Source organism: Cicer arietinum, chromosome 8 (assembly GCF_000331145.2).
Source record: "Cicer arietinum cultivar CDC Frontier isolate Library 1 chromosome 8, Cicar.CDCFrontier_v2.0, whole genome shotgun sequence".
Taxonomy (NCBI): Eukaryota; Viridiplantae; Streptophyta; class Magnoliopsida; order Fabales; family Fabaceae; genus Cicer; species Cicer arietinum.
The window spans coordinates 8,022,638-8,038,264 of NC_021167.2; the positions used below are offsets into that span (position 1 = coordinate 8,022,638).

A 15,627-nucleotide genomic window follows, 5' to 3' on the forward strand; every position below is an offset into this window, starting at 1 on the left:
TTTTTTTTTTTTGTATTTTATATATATATATATATATATATATATATATATATATATATAATTGATTTTTTTGGAAAAAATACTCACTTTTAATGTAAATAATTGTAAATCCTAGTGTTATGATAATTTATTAATTTTTTGTATTTTTCATGGTCATTTTGAAATAAAACTACTAGCAATAGAAAAATTACAATTAAATTTTAAAACATTTTAATTATCTAATAATTTAATCATCTCTCTAATTTCCCCTTTCTCCTTATCTCTTGTATATACATTTTTTATTTCCTACTATTGAAATATATTATTTCATTACTATCAATCTCATCCACTCCTCTCTCCTCCTAATACTTTTCACTTGTCTTTTCAAAATATATGTATTGGAAGGAAAAAAAACAATAATAATATTCATATGCCAGTGATACCAAATTGTTGCAATATTTTTTTATCAACATAGCTGAAATCTCAGCCCTGCTTTTTGTCCTCTATATTATAAAGTAACAACATATTACATAAATACATGCAGAGTCTTTTCACATTATCATAAAATACAACATACAATACATAAAAATAAGAAAATAATAACTTTTGAAATACAATTCAATGGGTGCCTTATCCAATATTTATATATATGGCAATTTCCTAAGCTTTTGCAGCTCCTACTGGAGTCTCAGCCCTGCTGGCTACTATCTGCTCAAATAAATCTCTTATCTTTAAACCAACTATGGTTTGGAAAAGACCTGTTCCATTGTTGCTACCAGGGAAATCAGCATGCTTCAACATTTGTTGAGTTACTTCTCCATAGAATTTTGAAGAGAGGTTGCTCAAATGGCTCTCCACATATATTAGTTCATCTAGTCTGTCAAATTGTCCATCCATTTCTACAACTGACACCTATTTTACACAAATAAAAAGGGCAAAAAAAAGGCACAAAAGTTAAATATTTTGGACAAGTTAATATACAAAGTCGACACAACTGATAAATTTCACCATAATTAACATACAAGACACAACTTCAATTCTTTGTAATACCATTTCTAAAAATAATTTAAAATTAAATTTATTTAAAAGTTATTTTAACATAAAAAATAACATGACATTAAATCATTGGACGTTGAATCATATACCTGAGTGTTCGGATTTTTATTTTATTTTTTTGTCTAAATAAGGATAAACTAACCTAAATTGTGGTTAAAAAAATTAATATTGAAATTGATACCTCATTTCCAAAGTAAGTATCTGGTCCATAGAAGAACTTAATGCCAGGATAAGAGCATGTAAGCTTCCTTCCACATGGTATCCATGAAATGGTTGAACCTTCATCAAACAAGTAAACTGGGCTAAAGTACTTAACACCCTCTTTTTGTATCAACCTCACTCTTAAAATCTTTCCCTCATTATCATCAGGAATTAGTTGTGTTGGCAACACTTCTATCACTGCATCTGCATATTGCTTTTGAGGATCTGAAAACAAGTACACAAGTTAAATTAATTAACACGTGCATAACCTATGAACCACTGACACATATTAAACACCAGACACCACATAGTCGACACCAATAATAATGAAGAACTTCAAGTTGAGAGGCAAAGTTATTTCATGTGAGTTTTTTTAAGGAGTTGCAATGTTAAGTGATTACCAATAAAAGCATCAAAATCAGGCTTCCTTGCTTCAATGCTAGCCTTGATACTTTCAAGACTATGTCCTCGCTCTGCCATGTCTCTCTGACATTTTTGTCAAATAATTGTTATTAGGCCATAATGAATAAGTAGCATAAGAAATTAACCTTTGAATTGTACAACTTTTTTGAGTTAAATTATTGTTTCATGTGAAATTTAAACAAAAATAGTATCAGAAAAGTTGATGTAACTAGTTAAAATTTATGTCTGATACATTAATTTTTTCAAAAGTTTTTTTATTTATTTATATTTCATTTTAGAGGATTATGTTTTTACCTGAATTTTCCAAGCGAATTTCACTTCATTGCTAATGTCTAAGTAGATACTAAAGTCCAAAAGATCTCTGACTCGAGAATCATACCTACATACAAGGAAAATTAAGTTTCAAATTCATAATCAAACTAAATAAGCCAATGAGAAGCTACACAATTGATAGCAACATATGGCATATAATATATTTTTCGGGTAATACTTTACAAGAATTTTCAGCAAGAAAAATAGTTTTTAATAATTACTAGCTAGTCTATTGTTTTGATCACTTTGATTATTTGTTTTTCCTTAATTATATTAAATTAAAAAATAATTAACTAGGTGAGTTGAATAAATAATATGGATTTGGGAACCAAAATTATGAAATGTCCAAGTTTGGAAACTTTTATGCCCCATGAATGGAACTATATTTCTATTTTACTATAGAGTAAAATGAATTATGAACACACGTATGCATGGCCCACCATATATTAGAAGATTGAAAAGAGATCACTAACATATTCTTTGGCCACACAATCATAAAAAATAGATAAGGTGTATCAGCTTATCAAATTAGAGCATTTCAAAAATCTATTACATCCCCATATCCTGATTCTCAAGATTCATAAGCAAAACAATTAACTAATCACTAAAACAAAAATTGCTAATAACTAATGTTCCTAACAATATAGCTAAAAAATAAAAATAAATAAACATTAGTTTGATGAAATACTCTATCATTACTAGAAACAAATAAAATTAGTAACCAAAATTAAATACAAAAAATTATGAAATCAATGGCTAAGTTTTCCGTCACTAAATTTTATAGTCAAATTAGACAAAAAATATATATATATATACACTCTATGTATACTCTTCTTACTATGTGACTAATAAAAAAGATGAAAAATGTGACTAATTTCTTAGTCACTAAACTTAGTAAATTTAATATTTTTGCTCTCTAATTTTTAAAAATTTATAGTAAATGTGAACATATAGATACTTACATTGGGTGAAGACCTTCAATGACTAAGATTTTTGGTGGTTTAATAAGCTCTGGAGGATCCAAAAGACCAGTGACATGATTATAAATAGGTTTTTCAACAGAAATTCCATCTTTAATAGCTTTAACTTGTTGATACATAAGATCAAAATCATTAGCTCTTGGATCAAGTGCAGTGACACCTTTTTCTTTTCTACCAGTTCTGTCCAATGAATGATAATCATCCAAACAAATCACAGTTGTTGTGTCACTTATAAGTGTGTTTGAATCAGGATTTCCACCTTTTGGTGGTTCTGCTGCTCCTCCAAACACACTTGTGAGTCTTCTCATGAAAGTGCTTTTTCCACAGCCAGAATCAGCTGCTAGACCAATCACAATTGTCTGTGAATCACCTGCTTTACATGTTATCAAATATCTTTTGTTGTTGTTGGTTCTGCTTTTTTTGCTTGTTGTGTAGAAAACTACTTGTTTTTGATTAAAACCAAGATGTGTTTTTGATGATGATGATGTTGGAATTGAGATGTTTGTTCTTAGTGATTGTGTTGAGTAGACAGTGCAAGCTGCCATTCTCACTGATTTTTTTCTTTCTCTCTCTTTCTCTATACAATGAAGTTAAAGAAATATTTTTTTGAGACGAAATGAGTTTAAGTTGGATAGAGGATTATTATTATGGGATAGGGGACATATATTCTAAGAAGTTTGGGACACATAAAATGTATGAGGTGGAATTTAGACCCAAAACAAAGAGAGTTCAGTAGGAAAATAAAAGGTGAAAAGTAAGGTTAGTTAATTGAGTAAATAACATTTTATTTTTAAAAAGTTTAGGGAAGTGATATTTTGTTTTTGATTTAGTTAAAAATTTAAATTAATTATTAAATTATTAAAATAATTTTTTAAAAATATATAATTTATCATCGTAAAAATACTTGAAAGATATAATTTATTGTTAAAATAATTTTTCACTGTGATAATATTATAGATTAAATTTATTGATGATATTTTTTAATACTAAAATTTTGTGGTTTACATTTTTTAATTGTTTAATTAATATTGTGTTTATGTGACTACCCCTTGTTTTTGTTTTCAAATTTGAAGGTAATATATTACTAATGCAAGAAAAAATGGAATTTGAGTGGTGTCATGATCCATTGGAAAAGGGTATAGCTGTCTTTTGATTATTTTTTTTCCTTTAAGAAAATACAAAAAGGACAAAGAAACACTAGATATTATAACCTTTATTATCAAAGTTGTTTAAAAACTATGGAATTGATGAGGTTGTGGTACATACATATGTGATAAAAAAAACACCAATATTGGAAGGGTTATGTGTGGTTAGTACAGCTTGGATATTTGTATGCCACATGGCATAAATATGGTGGATATTTGAAGATGAGGGATTAAGGGTGTGGAGTGAAGTAGATTTCATGAGGAGTGGAGTGAAGTAGATTTCATGAGGAGGGTGTGCCATCCAATTCTATCTTGGACTCTACATGTATGTGTGTGTGTATAATTGATTAATTGCCCCCAAAATATTTTTTCTTTCAATTTTTAGATCAAACTGTGTATTGGAACTTGGAAGCCATGTTCTTTTTTATATCAAAGGACCACATTTCTTAATCCAAAATAGTGTCACAAAAAGATGTGTAGAGGTTGGTTTGTAAGGTGCATATAGCATATTCCAAATGACCACAATAGTGAAGTGTTTTTCTCCTAGTAAGAACTAAACGATCAAATTAGTACTGCTAACGTAGTGAAAATAATAAATACTACATAATTTTCATGAAAAAAATAAACTACATAATTTTTTTTATTACATAATATGTGATATATATGTATGACAACTTATATCAAATGACTTTTTGCAACATTATCCCACAACCAATTATTTGAAGATACTTCATTTTTCATATTTAATTACTTTTAAATAATTTTGATTTTGGATTAATTTTGCATTATAGCTAAATTATTTAAAAAATAATTAAATATGAAAAACTGATGTCAATTTAAATTATTGGTAGTTGTATTATATCAACATAAACTCTAGAGGTATGAAAGTTCCCTAAAAAACCACAAGATTTATTATAATTACTTACCATTTGTTCTGTAAAAAAATACATAAATTTCAATACAATTTCAACTCAAAATATCTATATCTGAATATTACTTAACATTTAACTTAACTTTATATATCCAATACCAATAGGATTGGAAGTAATATACTAAATAGTTGAATGAAATACTTTTTGTTTCAATGGATTGTTGACTATTATTATATACTATTACATGTAAGATATTTATTTTGCAACTATTATAAGTAATAAGATGTTCCATCACAGTTGGAGTATATTAAACCAATTCTTCTTCAGGAAATGGTTTACGAGCTTGGTAGTTCAACCAGTCTAATCTGGCCATTTTCCAACATAACTAAGCATGCCTAAAAAACATGAAAATAAGACCTTATAGATTCTAAGAAAATTTCATACTACTGTCCTTTAACAACATTACGAAGCCAATTAGCTTTAGTCAAACTCAATATTTAATTAATATATACTATATATTATGAACATTTTTGGCGACTTGTTTTGTAAACTGTACTCTTACCAAATTAAAAACGAAGTGCTCAATTTTAACCTTTTGATTATAAGATACAAAGTTCAGTGCGAATTGAAGTTCTAAAAATAGCTTTTTAAATTTTAAAAACATTTTTTGTTAAACAAATAATTTTAAAAACATTTGGATTCCTTGTAACTAAATTCCCTAAACCATTGGATCGCTGGCTAACAAAAAATGTTTCAGTTTATCAATCTTCTCCATGATTAGCTTTTGGAGCTGTCCCAGGAGAAATTAACAACACTTATTTTCCTATTGAGTTTTAAAAAGAATAAAATCACGAGGAGTTTAAAGCGTCTAAAAGAATGTGTTGCTGTCATTCTCACTGGAAACTATAAATTTTCTAATTTACTATATACATATATAATAATAATATGCTTGTGAAAAGTAAAATATCATTTCAATGAAGGGAAATTCTAATACATACTAAATTTCACATAATTCATTATACAGTAAATTACAAACAAAACTCTGGTTCAATCACTATTCACTACATAGAAACAACAGAACAATATCACACGAAGATATTGAAAAGAATAAAAAGAGGATAGAGAAAAGGAGAATATACTAAGTCACACTGAAAAGTGACCGACATTATAAGAGCTGCTAGAACAAAATCCTGAGAACAGCCTCACTTGTGCCCCCGGAAAAACATGTATATTTTCTGCAGAAGCAAAACGAAAAGGAAACAGCCATCAAGCAATTTCTTTTTATCATTTCTTCTAATTCTAAAGAAACTTCCAAGTATAGCTTGCGAAGTAAAAAACTTCCAGAGAAGTCAGTCTACTTTATCCTAATAAGATTATAGCCAAAGATAAGCTACCATAACTGCATTCCTTAGTTTTAATTGTTAGCATAGTTCTGAGTTTCTCAAAGAATCCAAAATATAGAGAAAACATTTGTATCTATGAATAACCATTAATTAATTCCGTTTTATACTCGACTACTGGTGAACATAATTTAACTGGTTGAACAGATTGAGGAGGTTTTACTGCTTCAGCCCTCAAAAGGAGTGCTTAAATTCTTATTAGCATACCATGATAATCAAAGAATACTCCTTGGCCCCTTACAATGTCTATTTTGCAAAACATTGTTGAATGTGTGTCAATTCTTAGCTCAAGAGTCTTCTTGAGCTTCAACACCGTTCACAGACAGAAAATGGATTTGTATTTTAAGTTCTCCCTTCATTTTTTCCTCCTGGCTAATGCTATAAAAATACCAAGACCAAAACTTATTTTCTAATAACTTTACAAACAACCAATTTATTTGTAACAAAAATACGACTAAAGAAAGACAGCGATATACTTTTGGAAAGCATAGCACATAATACATAATTTGAACTGGGTTAAGAGAACAGCAACCAAATCTTTCCCATTAATGGGTGGACTACATGAATCAGAAGATACCATAATTTCCTATATGTATTAAGTTTAAAGATAGAACATTCTAAATCTCTCTTGATGGTTTGGCCTATACTTCTTGTTGGTTTCTCTTTGCCTCTAACAATTGAATTATCCTCAATGGGAAATGTTGATTGTTATGAGAAGTGTTCATAAGAAAGAAAAGAATAAGGTGACAACATCTAACACCCTTACCAATTGCTAATTTGCAAGAAAGAGAAGAATAACTACCCACTTTCTCATGTATAGTTATCCAATTGCTAATTGGTCAAAACTCCTATATGTGTGCATTCTTCTCTTTCTTCTGCTAATCATTCGTACCAAATAGATCAACTCAATTTACTAGTATGTCTACAGGTCTTTCCCACATGTGCCCAAACCATCTACAACAAGAATATACCATTTTCTTATAATAGGATCTATCCCTTTTTTTCTAACCACTATATTCATAATCCTATCCTATTTTGTGTAACCACTTGTCCCTCTTAACATTCCCATCTATGTGACAGAGTTGACTTATTTTTGGGCCCTTTACTGCCCAATATTACAAGTCTACAGCTGTGTTGTAAGTTTCCCTTCAGGTTTGAGTTGTATATTACACTTCTCACCACACACACTCTCCAATCCAATCAAACAGAACAAGGCCTTTCAGGTTCAGTCATCATCTAAAGCATATACTCGATTCACCAACATTTATAGAGGCCATTCTAGTTCGGACATCATCTAAAGCATCATCCTGTTGTCTGTAGTTCTATAGTAGCACACTATAAATAAATCATATCAAAACAAAAACATTGAGATGCAGAAAATTGTACATATTCATACTCTTTTAACGATTATAACTCATCCCGTGCTGAGAAGTAATATAAAATTGAGAATGCAAATCAATGCTAGTCCCTCACCTGAATTACCCACAAACTTAGAAGAGCCTCCAAGCAAAACAGACCAAATCCAATCAAATAGAATATCTGTAAGAATACCAAAAACATTGATGGATCAAAACATGTAAGCACAATAAAGAGGTTATGGAACTTATTTTCTTCATATAAGATAAATACGAAATTCAAAATAATAAAATATATTTGAAAAAAAATTACGTAGGTAGGTTTTCTTTTTCTTTTCAGCTACTACGATCCAGTTGCCAAATGAGATAAGAACAATTTATCCAAATTCTCTGGTTGTTCAAAGGGCATCCAGATCATTTTGATCTAACACAATACCTTACAGTAGTTGAACACCACTCAATCTAGTTCCATAAGTGTCCAATTCCCACAGATTTTAAATTTCTTCATCTAAACTAAAGGTCCTAGGTTCAGTTATTTGGTTATTTTCACTTGGTTTCTAAACTCAATCTAGTTCCATAAATGTACAATTACCACAAATTTTACATCTCTTCATCTAAATTAAAGATCCTAGGTTCAGTTACTTGGTTATCATTTCATTTGGTTTCTAGACAGTCAAGTGCCAATAATTTCAAGGACATGAAAAATGAAGTTAAACTGTTTCTCACACTTATTGTCACCCATGCATATGTATGATCGCAATTCCATATGAGATAGAGGTGATCAGCTTGAGAATAATAATTGCCTTCTAGAATTAAGACTTGTTTGATTACTGTTTTTGAATACTATTTTCTGTTTTTGAAAATCTAAAAGGTAAATAAGTTGTTTGATTAGCTTGTTCTGTAAAACTATTTCCTATTTCCTTATTGTAAAAACTAAAAAATTCAAAACGTATGATACATGTAACAAACAGTTTTTCAAATTTTTTTTATGAAACAGTTTATGAAAACCAAAGCACAATGAAACAAGCACTCAGTTTTAAATTACTGCAGATACATATATATATATGCATAATATTACAACTTGTTATAAAGATATTTCATCAGTAAATGAACCTTATTTGTCTGATCACAATATTAAATAGCAATGTGTCAACAGAAATGCTTCTAAATATCCAGTGCAATATATTTTACCAACACAAAAATGAATACCATATCACCACAAATTACAACCCTAAACAGGAAATAATTTTATCCGACAATCAAGTAAATGCTACTATGCACAAGTATAATACAACTTACCCCAACCAATACGTGGTCTGAGAAGACATCAATTGCTGCAAGGATGCCCCTGCAATTTTAAATGAATTAATTCAAATGTAACAGAAAAACAAATATATGGTTAATAATAATTTACTAATACTTGAGTATGACTTAATAAAAGGGCAACAAAGAGATAAGTCCATAACATCACAAAATGGCATCCAACTACATTAACAGAAAACAAAGACCAAAATGTTTTTTGTAGGGGAATTTAATCAATTTTAGAATCACAGCAATTGCTTCCCACCTCAAGTCAAGCAATATGACAAAACAATATCAATGAACAGATTTCCCCCTATATTGTTCCATTGCTTACTTATGCCAAAAAAAAAAGTAAGAGGTCTTCAGTTGTGCCTGCACTTACAATGATCCAATTGTTTTTTATTTTCATATGCTTGTTATAATGACATTTTCCAAGAAATCTGGTTTAGGCCAACAAGTGATAACTTGCTATTACAAAACATCCATTTATATGTGATTTTCCTCTAATTTCAATGAAAATTCCTATCTGAAGAATATTACAAACCAGCAAATGCTAGGAATACAAGTTCTGATATTTCTCTCGGGATGATTTTCCTTTTGACTTGTATTTCAAAATTTTACAACCAATGCCAAGCAGATAAAGAGATAAAAAAATTCATGGAACTTCATATTCAGTTAAGTAAAATCTGTAATACAGCTTGTAGGACTTACGTTAATGACTTCCCATGAAAAACAACAGGGGGTGCAATTGCAGCAAAGATGCAAAATGCTATATGAAGCTGCACCAAACAAAAGCAATTAACAGAAGAATTAATAATTCACTCACTCAGAAGCAGGCCAGTATTTTGTAGTAGATCAACTTACCAAATATAACATGAAAAACCAGCTGAACTTAAGTGCACTATCCGTCCTGCATATCAGAAACAATCATAAGCAACAACCCCCTCATGCATGATCAGGCTAGGAGGAAATATTCAATAAAGTATCCTTTGCTTGTAACTAAAAGGAGCACAGTAGATAAAATATATTATTTTAGATTTAATTTTGTTTATAATAATGAGCAACTAAGCTCTCTTCTAGAGTCTTAGGTGGATCTTATAATCAAGATACCTTTTATTATGTCTTAGTTATCTATTCAAGTTTTATTTTATATGTTTTTTATTGTTCAATTAAATTTTCCTATTGCTATAATCGCATGTTAGGATTAATCATCTTTTGCATGTTATTAATCAATTAGTTCTTAGCGATCATATGATACAACCACTGGAATTAACAAAGAAAGGGAATTGAACAATGAATCAGTCAACCTAATCAGAATCAGAGTGATTCTGCTAGGAAGAACAAAAAGAATTTTATTGAATTGAATAGAAGAAGAATGGTTACAATAGGTCCCACGACCTTGCTGGTTCCACAACCAGAAATTCTGTTAACACCCAAAAAACTGCCTCAACTTCTAACAGCTATTCCTTCTTATAGTTCATTTATTCACTAACTGCCTAACTAACTTTTAAACACATGTTACATTAGGAAGATTTCAACCACTAACTGCCTAACTAACTTTTAGACACGTGTTACATTAGGAAGTTTTCAACCAAACTCTCCTATTTCCCCTCTGATATACATTTCTAATAGTAGGCTTAGGGCTATTAGTCTTATCATCATACTACAATTAATTGGTGGATCTATAGAATAATTGAGACTATAAATTTTTTTATGACCAAACTTAATTTTTGTTGTGCAATCATTCAGCCTTTTTGTTCTCTCAGCTTTTATTGAATTTAAATTATTTGAATGACCAAACAAATAGTTAATTTAAGAAAAATAATATTAATCACGAATGACCAAACGAGTTAGTAGTCTTAGTAAAGGGGTTGGTAATTGAATCAAAAGAAATGAATTCGGATAGAACTAGAATCAAAGGTAATCAAAGTTACAAGTAAAACTCTGACCCTAGACTTCGGCTTCTCTCCATTGATTTACAACTTTGTATTTTATTATTTTTCTTAATTATTTGTTTTTTGTCTATTTCGCTACCCTAACAACTCAATTATTATTGTTAGTCTAAATAATACATAATCTTGATTAATTTGGTACTTGCTAATTAATTATTGTGGATATGATAATTTTTTATACTACTTTTGCGATAGAGTACACTTGTTCTAAGTGTATTTTTAACGGAGCATGACTATACAGAGGAAAAATGCAATTTACCTCATAGCACGATAGAGTGGCCTGTACCAAAGCACATACGAAAGGGGGACGCCAAGCAGCGCATAAATCACTGCAAGGAAAAATATTTTAACACCTGCACATTGTAAACTTCACAGTGAGGTCCAAACCACAACATGAAACTAGAGAATTGGCTAAAGATGAAAGTAACCGAATAAGCTCACCCCCGCCTCTGACCCAACAGACAGTCACAGCAACTAAATTAAAAACTAGGCAGAGAACGATTCCTGCAAAGACATTCAAATGGGAAGAAAAAATAATTAACTCAGGACTTTAATAGAAAGAAAAACAAAAAACTAAAAGAACAAAAGAAAAGGAAAACAAGATTTCTACAGGAGACATTTAAGTTTGTGGGCACATACGTATAAAATAGGTCATAAGTGCCCGGTGAACGAATCAGGACAAGAAAATATCTTCAATATATTTGATGAAGAAGATATACAAAAATTGCATCACAGAATCTTATATTTAGGACCATCATAACCAGTAACAACCAATCTCCTTTCCAGCATTTCACAATAACAAAAACCAAGCAGAGAGAAGATGCTAAAAGGTTTTTTAATGAAATACCCCAAAACTAGATTGACCCAAATAAACATAAAACTGCAAGCCCTGGTGTCATGTAAAACACTGATTTAACATCTTTATTTACCAAGGCTGTATCTGAATTGATGGGAAATGATAGAATAGAGGAGAGCTAAAGAATGGAATGGAATGGCATTAGTGGCCATTGGTTAGATTGTTTAAATTAGGATGGAATGGTATGTCATCGAATCTAATTACATTCAATATCTCTTTTCTTTTCACTACAATTGGAGGAATACAAGATGGAAAAAACTTATTATTCATTAATCCTCTTACCATTCCGTTCACTTCATCAAAGAAGGGAATGATAACTTTCCTATATTCCACCATGAAATATCAAAACAACGGTGTGGCAATTTGATGGGCCACTGGCACATGTATAGAGATGTTCTGAAGAAAAATGGACCTAGAATTGAAAGGTTGCATGCTTATGAGCAGGGAAAAAAGATGGATTTAAGGGCAAGGAAGGAAGTATAATTAATGAAGGAAGCAAGGGAATGTTAAATCAATTAGAGCAGACCGGGAAGAATACAGTAGAATTAACAGATAGAACAATATTGTTATTGAGACGGGATTCAGGAATCATGGAGGAAAACAGCGAAAAATATACATAGAGGGATGTAGAGAAGAGGAGAGATATCAAAAAATTGTAGGAGGTGGTGGGTGGCTTTGGCCTGCAATCTTTCTTTCTTTTTCTATCCTTTGTGTTTACTTTATTCTGTTCTCCAACGGATTCTCCTCATTTGTAAGGAGGTGTGTGCTACCTTTTAAAAAGATAAAATTCAGATTATTTTAAATCCTATTTGTAATTTTAATCGATACTGTCGCATCTCATTTAATTCCATTTCACCCACCATTAGATATCCAAACATAGCCTATAACTTTGATGATTCAAGAAAAAATATGCATACCCTCCACCTTTGTTTAGCTACGTGCAGTTACTACTTTGCTAATAAAAATGCATAGTAAAAAGTTATACTTTTCGAAAACAATCAACAAACCAAATAATCGATAAACTAATAATTAATAAATAGATAACATAATTAAGTGATCATACCCAACCAACTTGCAAAGGCCAAATACTGCAGCCTCTGAGCATGAACTGGTATCTCATTGGCAATATCATGGTGAATGATTGGGAAAAATGGAGGCCAATTCTTATCATCAATGGGCACACCAGCTGGAAAACATATTTTGGAAACAAGAAAAGTAAAGTTTGACTGGGTATAAATTTATAGCTGCGATGAAAAGACACTAAATTGAAAATCTTGTATGGTGGAGTCTCGTCGTTCACCTTTGGCAACAGAATCTTCTCTTCTTTTTATTTCCTACAGATGCATTTTGAAAGAGTCACAAAATCCTCAAAAGCAAAGGATACCAGTCAACTAATAGTGGCAGAAGCTAGAACTTGTATATGCAGGCATTTAAGAGAATACAAGGATGATGACAATTAAAATACTATATGAATGCTAAAGAACCAACACCAGTGGCAAAAAATTCAAAAACCAACCTTCTCTTTCCTTTTTAAATCAGCTTCCCATGCTGCTAGCTCCTGAGCTTTTTTCTTAGAGTCCCCCTGAATAAACATTACAAAGAATAAATTCAACTCCCCTTCCAAAAAGAATCTTGAAGTAAACCTTTTATTAAAAACCCCTGAATAAGAAATGACATTACATTTGAAGTGTCCAAAGGAATATCAACTGTAGCATCATGTCTTTGACCAAAGCCCACTGGTTCAGATGTCAACGGTGGAACACGTGATTTTGATCCAGCACCATTCTGTTACATTTCCACAATAACTAGAATGAAAACCCCCATATCATAACTTAAATGAAACAAAAAGCATCTAACCCCAAGGTTTGCAAAAAAAACCAATTTGTAATTGAATGAAAAATTGAAAATAATCATGGTGAATTTTTTATAAGGCGAGTTTTGATAATTAAACATTAAAGTTAGTTCTTATGAATTCACAAGGTTTGAATTAATTAAATATCTTATACACACATATATGCAGCTAAATGAAATCGAAAGTCAAGCTCAAATCAACAAATAGTTTGGGATTGCATTCTCTTGCAAACGAAGAAATTACATTTAGAAAATGTTTATGACAGCAAACTTACAGAAACAGCTCTCTGAAAACTCACCACATAACTACCAAACATATCAAACAATCACACTTATGTGGGCAAAATAATTTTTTTATACATTGAAGTATGAGTATTAATGTTATTAAAAGCACTTCAGCCAAATCGAATTTGAATACTGCATTTATAAGCCAATGGCATACTTTGCTTAATTTATAAATAGATAATAACATTGGTCCCAGAGATTTCACAGAAGCTATGTTTAATACACAGTAGAGGCATTGACAATTTCTATTTCTAATAATCTACAAAACATCATGTGCCTTCAGCATACACAATACATACCTCTATATTGTGTTTGTCCAAGAGATAATTACAGACAGCCAAGCCACAAAAATTTCATCTGCTCAGATGTGTACACAATTAAGTGAACAAAGAGAATAATATTGCCATTTTTGTTTGATAGGTAAAGCCCTTTAATTAGCCAGTGAGGTAATATAGGGTTATAATCTGATGTGTACAAATAAGACGAAGGTGAAGGGATATAAGGGAATGTATCTTCTCATTTTGAGATAATAGAGGCTTTTAGACATAAGGAGGTTTGCAGATCTCAAAATTCTGCAGTGTTCTATCTATTTAATCAGGGTTTATCCCTATTAGTTCTCTATTAAAAATATCAGTTTCTAACTTCCTATTCCCAATTACAATTTACAAAGATAGGGTCTGCAAACCTCTCTATGCCCAAAATTGACAATAGATTCCCTCTAATCGGTTTCTCCTATATATACATCATACAGCATAACCCTCAATTAATGCATCAATCATTACAAAATACAAACAACCCCAACTATTAAAACAAAACAGAGAAACCACTTTTCTTTACTCATTGCACTTAATTTACTTTCCAATTATCGAGACCCCAAATGTTTTACAGCTGAATCAAAACAGTAGCAAAAAATTCCCCAACCATCAAAACAAATCAAATTCTTAATCCATAACACTGAACAAAAATAACACCTTATTCAACCAACCATCAATTAAACACTTCAAGCATCGCACATTCCACTGCATAAATCACTATTAAGTATCACGAAATAAAAAACATAACCGAAATCACAAACCTAAATATCTCCAGATCCAAGTCCTCCACAAACATCCAAACTAAGTTCTACAATCCACACCGATATTTGAACTCATTTCGATTCAATACACATTTTTTTCTCAAGCAACGCTATTCCAAAATGGAAACCAAACGGAAAAAACAAAATGAAGCCATAACCACGTAAGTTAACTACAGATCCGAAATCAAATGACGAGTCACATAAGCAATTCAATTTTTATAGTTCATAAAAGTACGGCGCGAATTTAGAGTTAGAATCGAAAACAAAATTGGATCTGAGTGAGAAATAACTAAATATAGAAATAGAGAGAGAGAGAGAGAGAGATAATCTGTGTATATTACCGAGAATGGATTGACTTCTTCTTCTTCAAATGGATTGGGATCGTGGTGGTGATTCATGGTGAGAAATTAGATCCGAAGAAAATGTCCGAAGAGAGTGGCAGAAACACCGACTCAGAGAGAAAATGACGGGAGAATCACTTCGGAGTGGATGCGTGAGTGAGTGAGACTGTGTTGGTGCATGCGGTGAGTGAACGCACTTTTCTGCTTTTTTTTTTGTTTGATTTTACGCTTGTTTGGAACGC

General features: G+C 30.9%; 2 protein-coding genes across 2 annotated transcripts; both read right to left on the bottom strand.

The window, feature by feature from the left end:
* Positions 1-416: 416 nt before the first annotated feature.
* LOC101503694 (phosphoribulokinase, chloroplastic) lies at positions 417-3,666 on the bottom strand. Its single transcript, XM_004512394.4, has 5 exons — positions 2,934-3,666; positions 1,954-2,038; positions 1,638-1,722; positions 1,217-1,461; positions 417-891 (listed from the first exon to the last, which is right to left on the bottom strand). Exons 1-5 carry the CDS (start codon positions 3,494-3,496, stop codon positions 640-642), a joined length of 1,230 nt encoding a protein of 409 aa, XP_004512451.1. The 5' UTR covers positions 3,497-3,666; the 3' UTR covers positions 417-639.
* A 2,248-nt stretch (positions 3,667-5,914) lies between these two features.
* Positions 5,915-15,627, bottom strand: LOC101504016 (secretory carrier-associated membrane protein 4). The gene is made up of 12 exons (XM_004512395.4): positions 15,386-15,627; positions 13,514-13,618; positions 13,350-13,415; positions 13,134-13,167; positions 12,897-13,019; positions 11,419-11,481; positions 11,237-11,330; positions 9,890-9,935; positions 9,737-9,804; positions 9,023-9,071; positions 7,842-7,907; positions 5,915-6,203 (listed from the first exon to the last, which is right to left on the bottom strand). Exons 1-12 carry the CDS (start codon positions 15,440-15,442, stop codon positions 6,171-6,173), a joined length of 804 nt encoding a protein of 267 aa, XP_004512452.1. The 5' UTR covers positions 15,443-15,627; the 3' UTR covers positions 5,915-6,170.

Bases quoted from the DNA above. Each gene is read 5' to 3' on its own strand.
- LOC101503694 (XM_004512394.4), bottom strand. From the start codon at position 3,496: ATGGCAGCTTGCACTGTCTACTCAACACAATCACTAAGAACAAACATC. The intron at 2,039-2,933 runs GTAAGTATCTAT...CCTTGTATGTAG, and splicing joins ATTGAAGGTCTTCACCCAAT to GTATGATTCTCGAGTCAGAG. The intron at 892-1,216 runs GTATCAATTTCA...TGTGTAAAATAG, and splicing joins ATACTTACTTTGGAAATGAG to GTGTCAGTTGTAGAAATGGA.
- LOC101504016 (XM_004512395.4), bottom strand. From the start codon at position 15,442: ATGAATCACCACCACGATCCCAATCCATTTGAAGAAGAAGAAGTCAAT. The intron at 11,482-12,896 runs GTATGATCACTT...ATGTCTTTGCAG, and splicing joins GGCCTTTGCAAGTTGGTTGG to GAATCGTTCTCTGCCTAGTT. The intron at 6,204-7,841 runs GTGAGGGACTAG...TTGCTTCTGCAG, and splicing joins TAAGTTTGTGGGTAATTCAG to AAAATATACATGTTTTTCCG.